We start from the raw sequence: 17,204 nt of genomic DNA on the forward strand, positions 1-17,204 counted from the left end.
AGCGCGGAGGCAGCCTGGCCCGCCGAGGTGTAAGCCCGTCCAGCCAAAGTAGAGGTGGTCCGACAGGGCTTGGAAGGAAGGGCCCTCTTGGTCTTCCATCCCACAGCCGCGGGAGGGCAGAGGTGAGCAGCCACCGCTCCGTCTAGGGGTGGCAGGTGCTCGTATCCCTTCTCTTCGGCGCCGTCGACGGCGGTGAGGGCGGAGCGGTGCGTTGTGTGAAGGCGGGCGGAATACGGAGCGCGCCATGACTTCGTGAGCTCCTCGTGGACCTCAGGAAAAAAGGGCGCTGAGCGCTGGCGAGGTGCTTGGCGGCGGCCTGGCAGGAACCACTCGTCCAGGCGGCCGCGAGATGGCTCCTCTGGAGGGGCCCACTCGAGGTCCAGCTCTTCCACGGCTCTGGACAGGATGCGGAAAAGCTCGGCATCCATGCCCTGGCCGTGCTCAATGGGCTCCAAGGGAGGCGGGGGAGCGGGGTCATCCGGCTCGCCAGCCCATCCTTCCGCTTCGGAAGCCGCAAGTGACATGGAGTCATCCTGCTCGTCGTCTGTTCCTCCGAATGAGACGAGGTCACTTGCTTCGGCAGAGGGAAGCTGCTCAGGGCGAGAGAACAGGACGGGAGAGAGTTCCCTCGGAGGAGAAGGCGAGGCACGCGGGGGCTGGGCCGGCGTGAGCTCGCCTAACTCCGGGCGCTGAGTCGCTCTACCCCGCTGTCTCTTCCTGGCCGGTTCGCGGGAGGAAGGAGACGGGAGGGCGCGAGCGGCGAGATCGCCCTCCGTGAAGAAGGCGACCCGCGAGCGCAGGGAACTGAGACTCATGCACTCGCAGTGCGGGCATGAGTCTCCAGCAAGCGCGCCGTCCGCATGGGGCTTGCCCAGGCAGGCGACACACTCGCTGTGACCGTCGCTATCGTGCAGGGGGGCCCTGCACGTAGCACATGAGTGACGGGGCATCGTGAGACGCCGGTGCCGTGAAAACGGCAGTTGGGTGGCTCTTTGTAGAGCGGCGAGGGCCGCGGAAGCTCTTAGAAGCGGTGAAAACCGCTGAAATCGCTCTTTTAGAGCGGCGTTAAGCCGCGGGTGAAGCTCTCAGGCGGCGCGCCGGATGGCGGCAGGGGACGCACAGGAAGCGGCCGGGAGCGGGAAGCGGGAGGCGGCGCCTCTTCAGACGGCGGCGAGAGCTGTCAGGAAGGCGGCGAGCTTCTTCGGCTTCAGGCGGAGATCAGCGAAGAGAAGTAGAGGTCGTCGCTGAAGGAGAAAACACTGAAATCCTATGGCGAAACGCCTGCTTATATAGCCCCTAACCCCGCCCATTTCGGCGGGAATATTCGCGCGCTTTGTCGCCATAGGTCGCGCAGCTATGCCGCGCCGTCATTGGTTCAACAACTTGTCTATGAGTGAACCAATGACGATGCAGTTACACTGCGTTATTGAAAAAGGCTTCAGCAGCGGGGAAAAAGGGAGACCTTTCCCCATACGCAGTACGAGTGAAGTATCGAAAGGGAACTTCTTTTAAAAACATTAAAAATCTTAGTGGTTCCAAACTTTTGGACTGTACTGTATAAAACCGGGATTGCGACATTTTCTTCTTGATGAGCTTGTGCAAAATTGATTTAAAATAAGCATGTCCAGTGACACTACATTACTTATTTATGACTTTAGTTTCAAAACCAGGCCAAACAATAAAGATACTTACTTTAAAAGATGAAGTTTGTCGTGGTCGTGGTAAGCTTGTAATAATGTTTTATAATAAGAGCGACATGGTGGATTTCCGCGGGAAATTTGAGCATGCAGCAGTTCCTCTGTGCGTCATTACGTCACGTCCGTAAACAGAAAGAAGGGGTCCAGGCTAATTGGTTTTATCACGTGAGGATGCAGCTGGTAGCGGATCATTTATAGCCTTTTCTCACAGCAGCTAAAATAATTAAACTTAACATTTTGATGGTGGATTGTAATCCAGAAAGATCCAAATGACAATCATCGGTGACAACTGAAGATTCACCCATAGTCAAAAAGCAAAAGACTTTGGACTGTGGAGTGGCTACAGAAATTGAAATCTACAGGTAATGCTAATATACACATAGTCATAGTAATGCTGATGTTGTTAACATTAACGATTTGAGAACAATATAACAGTAATAATAATTTGCACGGTTTGGCGTGATCCGAGCTAAGCGATCGTTAGATTTAATCATCATTGGCAGCACGATTTATTGTAGGCCTAATGCTTTTTTCCTCAGTTGGTCAGAACAAAAGTGACAGACATGTTACTTACTTGTTCAGATGATATTTTCCAGTGAAAATTCTTATATTGGTCATACTTTCAAGACGTAGAATCTGTGATTCTGAAGTACAGTATCCACACCGGTGTGGTGACTGACAGGAAACATTAGATTCATCCGCGCTGACGAGCTGTGTCGACGCACAACGCACGTACAAACAACTGTTCCGCATATGACTGCAATTGCAGGTTTCAAACAGAGATGGCGACAAAGAGGCGAAATCGTGGTTAGGTAATAGATTTTTAGATCTTTTAGGTTGAGGGCCAGACTGGGGAAAAATGTACCATGTGCGGGCTGAATTACCTTTTTTAGAAAAAAAAAACACAAAAAAAAACACTTAGTGTGCTGATAGTTTGATGGATCCAGATCTTGATATAATCAATCATTTACTCAAATATATTGTAATCATTTATTGTTTTATGTTTTTATGATTTTATGGCAAATGTACTTAGTTGCTGACTGGTATGTTTTTCTCTGTGCACGAACAAACTTTCTGAAAGCTTCTTTTGGCATATGTAAATGCTAGAGTGTTAAAGTACATGTATCTCTTGAAAGGTCATGTCTACAAATAGGAGACACATGTAACCAGTACAAGGGTCAAAATATTTTATAATAGGTCTTTGTCTTCACAGATGTATCTGATTTCCACGATAAAAGGAACTGACACCTCGTTTGTCCATCTAATCCTTTGTCAAAGTGTACTTTGTACTTGCGAAGTACAGAGACAGCTGTATTATTTTTGATTCACTTTAATAGCTTTTGTGGTTTAATGATGTCTGGTTTTTGGGTATAAAGAAGGGCCCTACTTCTTCTGTATTTTTAGTCACTATTTGATATCACTCGATAGTGACTTAACTTCTGCTCTTTGCATATCAACGAAATCTTGTCAACCCTGTTCTTCTTAGGCAAGAACCTTTGACTCAGACTTATAGATTTTGATTTATAGATTTATACTTAAACTTTTGATTAACATTATATTTGGATTGAATTAAGATTACTAAACTTTATTAAGATTTTACTAAGGTTTGATTAAGATTGTTACTAACATTTTCTTTTAATAATACTTATATTTTGGACTTCAATATTTCAGAGATATTGGAAGTTAATTGATTATTGTTTGTATTATTCTGTTATTATGATTGTCATTTATTACATTTACATTTTTTATTATTCAAAATTAATATGTCTATGATTTACTTTCTGATTATGTCTTATTAAGCAATAAAATCAATTTAATCATCTGACCTTGGATCTCCTAAATGCATCATAGTTGTATTAATATTAAACATATAAACAATAAATTAAGAAAACTAGTATACTGCTCTTTAAATCTGCATTTGTTTCTGCAGCGAAAAAAAAAAAAGATAATGAGCCTATAAAATAAGCCTAGTTATTGTTTTCGTTGTTTTTAATACATGTAACCTTAATAAATAGGGTTAAGACACCAAAAGCTACAAGACTAACTCACTTAAATTTTAAATATTGTTAGACAAGTAAACAGTAAATAATTAAACAGGAACAAATAATCAAATTACAAGTAATAGCACAAATAAATACAACAGAATAAATGAAATAAACAGTGCTTTTCAGGTTATGTTGGCTTAAACAGGAGATTTTCAGGTATAGCAATTGTAATCTAATGTATAACTATAGATTAAACTTTGTTAAAGTTAATCAGTCAAGAGCAGTTACAGATGCATACATTTTTTGAAATGTTGAAAATGTAAAACGTGAAATACTGTTATTTGAAATTATTTATATAATGAAAATACTTTAAATGTGAAATTAAACCTGCAAGGAAGTGGCAGCAAGTCCCTGTTAATGAGCAAGTCATTGAGATTCAACCAATTAATTCAAACGGCTGATTCATTCAGGATGTGTTGCTCAGAACTACACTTATGTAGTGATACATAGTCACGTAGTTGTTACGGTATACAGGAGACAGACACAGATGTAACAGGTAATGGATGTTTATTTGACCACAGTAGAGCAGGTGAACACACACAGGTGAGTGAACTGGTTATATTGAAGTTTGAGCAGGTAGTATGAGGAATAGTTACTGTCCTTTCTCTTTGCAGGTAGATGTAAGTTGGAGCTTGGGGATCGCTGGAGCACTGAGGAGATCGCTGGAGAACTGAGGAGCTGACTGGAACACACCCACACAGCAGACGAGGCACACAGAGGGAAGGAGACACGCTGGAGACAGGTGAGTATACGAAGAGGCCTTGAGGTAAGCATAACCTGGGTATATGCGAACGAGACCGGACATGGAGTGCTGTGTGCGTGTGGGTTAAATAGTGCTGTTGATGAGTGAGGTGATGAGGTGCAGGTGGCGGTGATCAGTACTCTGGTGATGGCGTGCGTTGTGATTGGAGGTTGGAACCTGACGTGTCTGTGACAGTACCCCCCCCTCCACGGCCCGCTCCAGAGGGCCAAGGACCCCGACGCCGTGGTGGTCGTCCTCTTCCCCGCGGTGCCGGTCTCTCAGGGTGACTGTCGTGGAATGTTTGGAGTAGGTTGGGGTCTAAGATGTCGTTCCTTGGGACCCAGGAGCGTTCCTCGGGGCCGTATCCTTCCCAATCCACAAGATATTCCAACTGACCACCACGACGTCGGGAGTCCAAGATCTCCCGAACCTCATATGCAGCTCCGTCCTCCAGGATGAGTGGAAGGGGGGTTCAGCGGGAGCCACGTCAGGTCCTGTGGGAAGAACAGAAGGGTGGTGAGCTTTCAGGAGTGACACGTGGAAAGTGGGGTGTATACGATACCCTTGTGGAAGACGGAGTTGATAGGTGACTGGGTTGACCTGCTTGACGATTGGGAATGGGCCAATGAACCTGGGACTCAGCTTTCTGTAGGGCAGACGCAGTCTGATGTCTTGGGTGGATAGCCAAACCAACTGACCAGGCTGGAAGACAGGGGTGTTGGAACGTCGGAGGTCGGCTACCATCCTGCATCTGCGCAGGGCTCGTTGCAGTTGATGGTGTGCTGAGTCCCAGACCCTCTCGCTCTCTCGGAACCAGTTATCCACTGCCGGAACGTTGGAGGGTTCCCCATCCCAGGGGAACAGTGGGGGTTGGTAGCCGAGTACGCACTGGAAAGGTGTGAGTCCTGTAGTAGACTGTCGGAGGGAGTTTTGGGCGTACTCGGCCCAACCCAGGAACTGGTTCCAAGAGTCCGAGACAGAAGGTACGGAGGAAGCGGCCGATCTCCTGCACCTTCCTTTCCGTCTGCCCGTTCGATTGCGGGTGGTATCCGGATGTCAGGCTAATGGCCACACCTAGGAGGGAGTAGAACGACTTCCATACCCTGGATATGAATTGGGGTCCTCGGTCGGAGACAATGTCCTCGGGTATTCCAAAGTATCTGAAGACTTGGTTGAAGAGGATCTCGGCTGTCTCCATGGCAGTGGGTAATCCTGGAAGTGAGATTAGACGGCACGATTTGGAGAAGCGGTCCACAACAACTAGGATGGTGGTATTTCCGTCTGAGACAGGGAGATCAGTAATGAAACCCACTCCTAGGTGTGACCATGGGCGATCTGGAATGGGCAGCGGAAGGAGTTTCCCAGCTGGCAGATGACGAGGAGATTTGGAGATGGCACACTCCCTACAGCCCTGCACGTACCTTCTGACATCCGAAGCCATCCCTGGCCACCAGAAGCGTTCTTTAAGCAACGAGAGGGTTTCATTGACCCCCGGTGACCAGTGCCAAGTGACGTGTGAGCCGAGTGGATGGTGGGAGTGCGTTGTGTCCGTGGAATGTAGAGCAAGCCGGGTGGACAGCCCGGCGGAGGGTTCGTGGAGGCATTGGAGGAGGGAATGGTCTCTTCTGACCAGGTAATAGGACTTACGATGAGAGAGCTCGGGATGATGGGTTCTGGTTCCTCGGTCTGTTCGTCAGGAGCATGGAGACGGGAGAGAGCGTCGGCCTTTACATTCTTGGTGCCTGGGCGGTAGGAGATGGTATAATTGAAGCGGGAGGAAAACATCGCCCAACGGGCTTGCCTGGGGTTCAGTCTCTTTGCTGATCGAAGATATTCAAGGTTTTTATGGTCGGTTAGCACCAGGAACGCGTGTTTGGCTCCCTCCAGCCAATGCCTCCACTCTTCCAAGGCAAGCTTAACAGCAAGAAGTTCCCTGTCACCGATGGAGTAGTTGACTTCCGCCGGGCTGAGCTTGCGGGAGAAGAAGGCGCATGGATGGAGTCTACTTGGCGTCCCCTGCTGCTGCGACAACACCGCTCCCACTCCAGTTGTCGAGGCGTCCACTTCTACGATGAACTGTTTCTCTGGTCTGGATGTACGAGTAAGGGAGCGGTGGTGAAGGCTTCTTTGAGCTGGTTAAAGGCGTTGGTGGCTGCCGGGGTCCAGGACAGAGACTTGGGCTGATGACGGAGCAGGCTGGTGAGTGGATGGGCGATGGAACTGTAACCTTTGATGAAACGTCTGTAGAAATTGGAGAATCCGAGGAAGCGCTGGAGTTCTTTTATGGTGGTGGGTTCTGGCCAGTTGGTAATGGATTCCACCTTCCTCTCGTCCATCCGGATGCCACTGTGGTCGATGTTATAGCCCAGGAAAGAGACGGAAGGTTGGTGAAACGAGCATTTCTCTGCCTTGAGGAACAGGTTGTATTGGCGAAGTCGGGTGAGGACCTCCGCAACGTGTCGGCGATGTTCGGCCTGGCTCCGGGAGTATATGAGTATGTCATCGATGTACACTAGGACAAAGCGGTGGAGAAACTCCCAGAGCACCTCATGAATGAAGTCCTGGAATACGGAGGGGGCGTTGACCAGTCCATACGGCATTACTAGGTACTCGTAGTGGCCAGTAGGGGTGATGAAGGCCGTCTTCCACTCGTCCCCCTCACGTATCCGGATGTTGTACGCGCTGCGGAGGTTCAGCTTCGTAAACACAGTGGCACCACGGAGATGTTCCAGGGCCGCTGGGACGAGAGGAAGGGGATACCGGAACTTGACGGTTATTTTGTTGAGGGAGCAATAATCAATGCAGGGCCGCAAGCCTCCATCCTTTTTAGCCACAAAGAAGAAACTGGAAGCAGCAGGGGAAGTAGACGGCCTGATGTAACCTTGGGCGAGGGCTTCCTTGATGTAATCCTCCATGGCCTTCTCCTCCGGGATGGAAAGTGGGTATATCTTACCCTTTGGCACTGGTTCACCCGGAAGCAGGTCGATGGCACAGTCCCATGGCCGGTGTGGAGGCAGCTTGGAAGCCCGTTGCGGGCAGAAGACATCGCTGAAGGGGGCGTAACACATGGGGATGTCGACGGAGCGTTGTTCGACTGGACTTTCGATGGACGTGGCGCAGAGAGAGAGGTCAGGCGAAGAAGATGGTGGAACAGGAAGTTCAGCCATGCAGCGAGAGAAGCAAGTGTCGCCCCACTTCAGGATTTCGCCCGTTTTCCAGGAGATGATCGGGTTATGCTGCTCCAACCAGGGGCGCCCCAGAACCACGTCAGCAGTTGAGTCCTCCAGAACCAGCATATGAGCCTCTTCCCGGTGTAGTAAACCAACTTGAATGGTTACTGGTCCAGCCACAGTGCGGACGCGCTTACGGCTCAGGGGTCTGCCGGTTAGTGAGTTGAGCGTGTAGATGGTAGGAGACGGAGTGGTCTTGATACGAAGGTGGCGGCAGATGGCTCCGGAGATGAAGTTGCCGGCTGACCCCGAGTCGATGAGCGTGACCACTGAAAGGGAGACATTGGCGGCAGTAAGATTGACGACAGTAGTGAGTGGTTTCAACTTATGAGTAGCAGGAATAATGGCACTCACCAGGGGTCGCGGCGGTCGTGTGGGGCATGCAGCAATAGCATGCCCGGGTTCACCACAGTAGAGACAGAGACGGAGGGTCAGCCGGCGGCGGCGTTCTTCAGAAGATAGACGAGAGTGTTCAACATCCATAGGTATTTGGGCTGGTTCTGGGGTGCTGACGGGTTCGGATCGGCAGAGGAGCACGTTGGAGAGGGACTGGTCCTGGTGCTCTTGGATGCACGCTTGCATGCAAGTGGCGCAGCGAATGGAGAGCTGGATGAACTTTTCGAGGCCGATGGAGTCCTCGCATGCAGCGAGATGCAGCCGCACCCGAGGTTCCAAACCTTGGCGAAAAGTCGTTATTAGAGCTTGTTCATTCCATTGACGATATATATCACACACCCTACAGCACTGGCCCGATCGGGCAAGTGACCATTCCGTCTACTGTCCCGAGCGTCGTTCACACTGGCCATCGGGCAGTCCTTATTGTCAAGTCCTGGGTAAGTATAGATTTTTTTTTTTATAAATGTTCCCTTAAATGCTGGTCTTTCCCTTTTTTGAAAGTAAACAATCAAATAAAAAATAAACAATTCAAAGTAAGTTACATCAATATAATGAAAAGAAATAAAAGAAAAAAATCACTTAGAGCAAATCACTGTCAGTTTCACACTAGAATAGTATGAATACAGTAGAAAACAATAAAATGACAACAATTTGTTCATATACAACAACAATTTTGTGATATTACGCACACGTCGACGATCAGTTCAATTTCCAAATGTTCAATAACTGATATCATTTCCTTTTTCTAGTTATCTCAGACAGTTCTCAATCTGCAGAAATAGTTTTACCTTGAGCAGGGAAAAAAAAAAAAAAAAAACTCCCCTCAGGGAAAAAAACCTGACCTCACCTGAAAAAACCCTGACCCGGTACGCTGGGAATGAGACCAGAGGCTGTTTTTTGAATGGAAGTCAATGGATGAGAGGCTTCACTATGCTGATTAAACAGCTTTTGTGGGGAAATGGCTAATCATTTAATTAATCGACAGCCTGTTGCTAATCTTCAGAATGTTTTACACTAAACAATACTTTCGTTGGAAACTATATGTAGATTTTAGCTTGATAAAAATGTATTTTTTCAAGAGAAAGCAGACTAGGGAATGTTGCGACTGACGTCACTGCCATTACACGATAGACTGAGAGGTGCCACACGTGATTAAGTTAGCCGTTACGCTTTCTCCAATGGTAAGAGATACAGACCCTCTTATCTCCCCATTATATACAATCTCTGAATACGCGACTGCAATTAGTTAACAATAGTACTGTGCCCGGGAGGGGACATGTTCGGTTCACTTAGTTTTGTCATGGCTACGACCTTTTTATTTTGAGGAAATGACTTAATTTCTCATGGCCATGAGTTAAATGTGTAAACAACCTGCGTGACGATGGCAACCTGTAATTATCAGAAATGGATAGGCATATAATATTATATTTTTAATTAAGAAAAAGCACGGAATTAAGAAATAATTATTTTATCATATTGCCTATCGTGTCTTTTAAATCCATTCACTGATATTTTTATATAATTTTTTGTTATTATTACATGTTTGTTCATTGTTATGTATTTGCTTTATTTTCCCCTTTATTTCCTGTATCTTTACCTTTCTGCAGGCCTATATTGTGTTAGCTATATTTTATAAACACTGTAAATGCCCGATCATGCCAATAAAAATGTGACTTTATGACTATTTTCTGTAGTACACTACACAGTAGCCTATGTGAAGATAGGCTAAATGAGCATCTTTTATCATTCGTAGCCCCTCGTGCCTGTGACAGCATTCGAATAAAGTTCTAAATATAGTAAATAAATAAAGTTTTTACATTGCACGTGATGCTGACTACATAGACAGCGATCAAATACTATATTAATATAATCATTTCTTAATTCCGCCCTTATTTTATCATTTTTAAGTAAAAATAAATATTATTATAGACCAATCCTTTTCTGATGATTCTAGGTTGCTATGGTTGTGCAGGTTGTTTACACATTTAAGAAAAATATACGAGAAAAATATATCGTTCCCTCACCATATGATCTCGAGGCCACGACATAAGGATGTTGTTACCACGACAAAACGATCTTGGGGCCACCACGAGTTTATATGTTGTGGCCAAGACAAATCTAAATAAACCGAACATGTCCCCTCCCGGTCACCATACAATAGCATCATATCAGATAAGTATCTCCACATACCAATAAATTAACATACAAAGTAATAATTTCAATGTTTTACAATATTACATTGCTAATAAACACACATCTCTTTTCAGGCATGTGTACATTACCATGACACCACATGAGAACAACTGAACAGCGCTACGAATTTGTACCATAATATCAAAAAATACAACATAAATCACACATGACCATAATAAACGAAATAAACTTATGCTTTCCTTACAAAATGTGTTGTCTTCTTATTTAAACATTAAACTCATCATACATGCATAATTAGAACTACTCCAGGACTAAACTGAGGCTTAAATTAAACGTACCAGGAGTCAGGTTTAACTTTAGACTAACGTTGTGTTTCAAAGAAGACTTTTTCTGCTGCCATTGGATTGCTTCCTTGGATTTCAAGGAAGTTCTCAGTTCCATGCAATTTTAAGCTTTTCCTGGTTCATTCCATGATTTACAGGCAATCTCTCTCAAACTAATTCAGATTAGCACAGTTTGTTTTAAATTAATCTGGTTTATTTCAAGTCAGGACTCCATAGTCCAGGTTTTAGTAATCTGTACTTTAATCTTTGTTTCAGGAAGCCATTTTTTAAGCCACGATTAACTATTCTAGATTAAAGGTACAATTTGTAGGACCTGCCACTAGAGGGCGCACTACCAAAACAATAACAATCGCGTGGTTTGATGACGCTAAGAAGGTGCATGGAATGATGGGATTTGTTGTCTTCTACCCAACCGCTGACGGCCATCAATCAGACAGAAAGATAAATCATGGATTTAACGGATGAGGTAAAGTTTTATAAACTATGGATCAGACGCGATGCCCTGCGTTTGGCGTGTATGCCCCATAATACTAATCGTGTTGATCGTTATAATGGCATACGTTTTCTGTAAAGATACGAATCAAAACAACTCACCTGTCGAGTAAAACACAAGCGCGATCGGCATCTCTCAAAATGCAACACCGATATTGATCCTCGCTCTTTCTCTCCTCTTGTCCCAAACTCTTCTTGGGTCGTTTGGTTGGCCCGTACGCTTACGCTTACGTTTACGGGAGCTGTCCTTGTCGACAGAACCAGCGGCAGATGGTAAACAGTAATTATGTTCCATAAATAAGTAACACAATCCACCATAAAACGTGCAAGAAGTAAATAAGGAACTGCTTGAAGCAAGCTAGTGGTTTGCTGGACGCTAGACACTACTTCCGCATTTGTCCACGACACTGTTGTCATGTGGTTTCTACATCAGTAAAGGCGGTAACAAAGGGTAACTGATGTCATTGACAGGCGACTGCACTGCCCCGTGTCACTGTTTAGAATGGGAATTTTCTCATGATTTACAAGTAGTTGAAAACATTAGAGATATTGTTAGTAATCAGCTGGACAAAATATATAACACTAGCCTAGTGGTTTTTGGATATTTTACTGCAAATATCTTACAGATTGTACCTTTAAGGCCTATCCTGGCTTAATTTAAACCCTGTCCGGTAAACCAACCCGAAGAGTTTTAAACACTATTTTCAAGCTTTTACTAGTTATTTCTACTTTCTTGATAGCTAAATCTAGCAAATTTTTCTCCGTCTTCTTCCTTCCCAGGTCTTGCGCAATCTGCTGTGTCAGCAAGTGGGCGGTCCATATCAACAGAACTCTGATTGGTTGAAACTGTAACTTGTTTAAATATTACAAATTATTTTTGTCACACAATTTTTTTTTTTTAGAAAAAGTATTTGTTAATATCACCAATCCTCAATTATTTACTTTTCTGCACCTCATACATTAATATTTATATATAATATAACCCTTAAAGGTGCTACAGTGGATGTTTTGTTTTATACATTTTTGCAATATTACTTGAAACTGTCTTTACTAACTGATAAAAGACTATTTATTAGATGCACTGAAAGTAATAATATTAATATACATCATCTGTGCACGAGGTAGGGCCTTAAAAACATCAGCCAATCGTTTACACGATGATCGCGTAAATGATTGGCCCTCTGGCTTGTCAATCACTGCCGTGACGTTCCTTGTGAGAGACGGTGCGGCTGCGCGCTCCAGTAACTTTCCACACTCCACAGGCGCCACATGCAATGTTTTTGTCAGGAGACAGGAGTAACAACTGCAGATTATGAGTTACCTGCGGTGAGTCCGACATAATGAATCCACTATCCAACATTTATAATTATGCCCAAAAATGGGCAGTTAAAAAATTGAATAACAAAAAATCTGTGGGGTATTTTGAGCTGAAATAGACACATTCAGGGGACACCTTAGACTTATATTGCATCTTGTGAAAAAGGGTTCTAGGGCACCTTTAAGGCAGAAACAATGAGCTCACTGAAGTAATGAATACATGTTAACAATGATTAACAGTGATGCAGACAAGGGGAGAGAAACTTTCCAAATATGGAGGAGAATTCATAAACAGGGCGTTTCCAGTCTGGATGACCTCACCGGATAGGTCACCAATTTATCATTAAATATCTGGGACAACAAGAGTTACATTAGATGCTGCTTTGCAACCACCTGAAGTGTCTCCAACCTAGAAGCCCTGCTGATATCGCCTTCGATTGAAAAACTTTGGGTTTAATACTGTAACTTATAATTTGTTAAACATTTCTACGGCTAGAGAAAGAAATTGTAATCAGTAAATTAACTTATTTTTATAACAATTTTCCTCCTGGGGCATTAATTTAAAATAACAAGAAAGGACAGACCACACAGGAGTCTTCTGAACCAGGCCGTAAGTATTTTAAAATGTTTATAACTTCTACACATCCTCACTCCCAACTCGTTACATTATTGAAGCTTGTTCAGGACCGCTTGGCATCTTTAGCGTTGTTTTTCGACATTCAGGGTCTCCCTTGCTTTCATTGAGAAACCTTTTGGCCTCAATACACAGACACTATGGGCACGGGAATTTCATTATACCAGCTTTGATTGTGAAATGGCATTGTCTCTTATGAGCAATTGTGTCATGCTAAAGTTCAGGTGTATCTTTTGAATTAAATGACTGTGTTGACGGAGCAGGATCATTCTCAGTGATTAAAACCTCAAGTTTCACTCTGTTTTTCAGATAAAGATGCGAGTTGTTTGTAATACTTTCATATTGATTTTGGTCGTTTTTAAATAATTAGTTCATTTTCAAATGAAAATTAGCCCAAGCTTTACTGACCCTCAAGCCATCCTAGGTGTATATGACTTTTATTTATGATAGATAAATGTGGATGGAGACACTTTCTTCAGCTCATACTCATTTGGTGACGCATACTGCCATTTATTAATATTTCAATGATTGTATTCATCAGAAAAAAGAAAGTCATATACACCTAGGATAGCTTGAGGGTCAATAAAGTTTGGGCTAATTTTTATTTGAAAATGAACTATTCCTTTAAGTCTAATGCAAAATCACACAGACACAAATGCAGTCATTTGTCCACTTGAGGTCCACTTGTCAATGATGTCGGTGATGCGACAATACATACAGCAGCAGAGTAATGTTTACTAGTCATCTATCGGCAGCATGGGATCATGTATTTTTCAGAAAAAACAGATTAATAATGAAACATACAACTGAATATTTCTTCTTGGAAATAAGAGTCATTTGTTTACTTTCATCTCAGCAAGTGAAATGAATAATGAAACAAACCCTGAAAGATGTACCGCAGTAGACACAGACAGGATGGATGAATGCCTCTGTTTTCTCTCTTCTGCAGTGACAACAAGTGTGCAACACTAGCTAATGTCAGCTTGGAAATGGAGTCCACTAACATTAGTTACTCTCCCGGGGAATCACGTTCAGTCTCTTGTGTGTCACATCACTGTTCTGGGCTTATGCTTGCTCATGTACCTATAGAGTTTGATCACGTGCACGAGCGAGTGAGGATCATCTGCAGTTCACTTAACGGCCACCGGTGTCACTAATAACAAGGGTTTTCTAATTCTTACAAACAGTACCTTTAACTTAATGTTTATTAATCACTTACATGAATGCCTGTTTAATTATACTTAACTTAAAAATTATTTCTCTTTCTTAAGGATCCAAATATAAAGAAAAATGGGGTGGAGTGACCTCTTCTTCCCTGATAATCCTAAGAGAAGGGAGCAGCTTATCTGCAAAGCTCAAGAGTTTAAAGATCTGATGAAGAGCAACTTCTATGCCACCAACCAACTAATTGATGTTATGAACAAGCACTTGGGTTGCTCCTTCCAACATATTGAGCTGGACAATTGTGCTACTCTCCAGGAGAACTGTAATGTGATGATTGAATGCATGCATAAGATCCAGGCAGTGGTAGAGAAGATTGACAAGGAGCTGAAGGAGAAGCTGGAACCCACCCTGTATGAGAAGCTGCTAAGCCTGTCTCTGACTCCAGAAGACTTTCAAGTGGTTTCAAAAGTTTTGGAAGTAGTTTGTGGTCTTGCGACTTTGGCATCTACTACTGTAATTGGTCTTTTAATTGATAAAGGAATAATTTTGGCAAAAATAACAAGTAAGTTTGTTAAAATTGGAGCGGGGACATTAGCTTGTATCGGGTTGGGAGTGGTGTTTTTGGGGATCGACATGATTGTTGATGCCATTCTTGGGAGCATTGAGCGTGATAGACTTGAGAAGGCCCTGAAAGAGTATGACGAAGCTTTGAATGAATTCGAACCAGCCTCTTTAGAATATCAGCATAGCATTACCTATGTCCAAATCAAAATTGAGGAAATGTATAAATAAGAAATGTAAGTTTAAAATGTTTTCTTTTTCCTGCCTGAAATGTTTGCTGGAATAAAAAAAAAAAAACGAAAAAAAACCCCCTAATAATTGTTATTACATCTTTGTGCTAAAAACATGCAGAAATTCAGTAAGTTCAAAGAGACATTTTGAAAAAAAATATGTATAAAAAGAAAGAATCTAGTGAGAAATGAATCACAGCTTTCCTGCTATTAAAGGGTCATAAAATCATGAGTGATTGTCCACTTCTTGGTGGTGCTGCCATCTCTCGCTGATCAGAGTGTGTGCAGTGGTGATCACTGTAAAATCAACAAAAACAAATAAAATAAAATGTGGGGGAAAAAAAAAAACGCATGTATGTCTTTGTCCATCATTACTGAGTAAATGAAAATCACTAGAGGCTTGAGTTATAAATACCATGTCACTAAATAATGTTTGTAACTTTAAATTAATCGTAAGGATTTACCTATTTAATATTTTAACAGTGACTATGCAGTGTTATTTTACATTTGATTACTTTATTAAATTTCTATAACTAGCATCAATGTACCTGAATACAGTTAGAACTACTAAACACAAATGTTTCAACCAAACATCACTGGTTCAAACACACGCTGGAGCTGTCTTATCTAAACGATATGATTTTATGTATGTGCGTTGATCAGTGTTAAAAGAAAAGAAATGTCTAAATTAGATCATTTGAATGATGCACATATTGTCTTGTACAAGTCAGGATGAGCAAGTCACAGATGCTTGGCAGGGTTTGATAGTTCTTCATAATTTTTTAAGCAAAGTAATACCAAATTATACATCTACTGCTCTCATTATTAATTAGTTTTGAGCGTGTTGAGTGAGATTCAACTGCTTTATCCATTTTGTTCCTCTATGTTGTCACATTTGTCAGTTTGTGCAGCACACTGCTACCTAGCGGTGAACTTCGGAACAGCAGCATATACCGAAATGAGCAAAATCATGATATCGTACGTTTAAAATAAAATATATACTGGTATTTTCCCAGTACCGGTATACTGTGCATTGTCTAATCTGAAGATGTTGAATAAAGTCTATTTTTAGGGGTAAAAATTTCACTTCACCCTCTCCATTTAGCATTAAATAGCTTCTTATCCATTTATGAATAAAGTTTGATTTGTTATCTTTAATTTGTGCTCTAAAAATAGACAATAACATGGTGCTCTTCAAGGTTATTGTGCAATTTATACAAATGTGCGGGGTAGGGGTTACCCTGAATAGTCGATGATTCGAAGCTTCAATAGGAGGAGCCTGATTCGACTACCAATCTCACAGTTGAATCTTCGCAGAGGTGTTATGAGACAAGATATGGGGGTGCTCAATATGTGATTTTACATAGACCTACCGGTTTTCTCCCAATAGGTTAATATACAGCCTATTATGATAATGTTGTAAAGAAAAATGTGAAAAGAAAGAAGCTTTTAATAAATATTTTTAATGTGCATGAATAAATCCAACCACCCCTGTGACAGATTTAAGTTTCACTTCCATGATCCGTGACCGGCAGAGGAGCATCTTGGCAGCAGGGATTAAATCTTTAACAATATCTGGGATAAGAAAATCTAATGTGTAGAAATTGTAAAGGATGATCCAAAAAAACGTAAGAAGTTGTGCCAACAGCTGTTTTGCGGCATGTATTTTGATCTTAACACCTTTTAACCTTATTATTTATTATTCTCAGGTTAGGTAAAGTAAGTCGAGTCTGGCCTAAATTATAAGCATTTTAAATTACTTACAATTTGGTCAGAAGACTCCTCTGTGGTACGTTCTTGTTCAAAGTCTTAAAACACTATAAATCAAGCTAAGGTAGGCAGCTTTTGTAATCAATTAAATTTCTTTTAATTGGTTACTTTTCTTTTTATAATTAACAAAACTGTAAAGGCAAATAAAACGTCATCATTAAGGTATAAAACAGTAATCACTCTTTTGAGTCAAAGGTGTAGTCAGCTCTGGGTTTCTTGTCTTCAGCTCTGGGCTTCTAGGCGTCAGGGGTACTTGTGTATCAGTATCCAAAGAGTCATCAACTCATCAGTCTTTTATACTTGTGTTGTTTATTGCAGACGTTGGGTTATCTTCTTGATTGACGTACGTTGTAACTTTCTCAAAGTTTCCAGATCCTTCTCAAGGCCTCGCAGGTGCAAGCTGTCTGACTTTTGTGTCCTTGAAATCC

At 42.8% G+C, this 17,204-nt stretch overlaps 1 protein-coding gene across 2 annotated transcripts; it reads left to right on the top strand.

Moving 5' to 3' along the window:
* The first annotated feature begins 12,784 nt into the window (after positions 1-12,784).
* LOC125245348 (single-pass membrane and coiled-coil domain-containing protein 3-like) lies at positions 12,785-15,338 on the top strand. Of its 2 annotated transcripts, XM_048155897.1 has the most exons (3): positions 12,785-13,027; positions 14,001-14,216; positions 14,323-15,338. In XM_048155897.1, exon 3 carries the CDS (start codon positions 14,342-14,344, stop codon positions 15,005-15,007), a length of 666 nt encoding a protein of 221 aa, XP_048011854.1. In that variant the 5' UTR covers positions 12,785-13,027; positions 14,001-14,216; positions 14,323-14,341; the 3' UTR covers positions 15,008-15,338. The 2 variants fall into 2 exon arrangements, with proteins under 2 accessions (XP_048011854.1, XP_048011853.1); XM_048155896.1 differs by having other exon boundaries at positions 14,001-15,338.
* The last annotated feature ends 1,866 nt before the right edge of the window (positions 15,339-17,204 follow it).

Source organism: Megalobrama amblycephala, linkage group LG14 (genome assembly GCF_018812025.1).
Source record: "Megalobrama amblycephala isolate DHTTF-2021 linkage group LG14, ASM1881202v1, whole genome shotgun sequence".
Taxonomy (NCBI): domain Eukaryota; kingdom Metazoa; phylum Chordata; class Actinopteri; order Cypriniformes; family Xenocyprididae; genus Megalobrama; species Megalobrama amblycephala.

Bases quoted from the DNA above. Each gene is read 5' to 3' on its own strand.
- LOC125245348 (XM_048155896.1), top strand. From the start codon at position 14,342: ATGGGGTGGAGTGACCTCTTCTTCCCTGATAATCCTAAGAGAAGGGAG.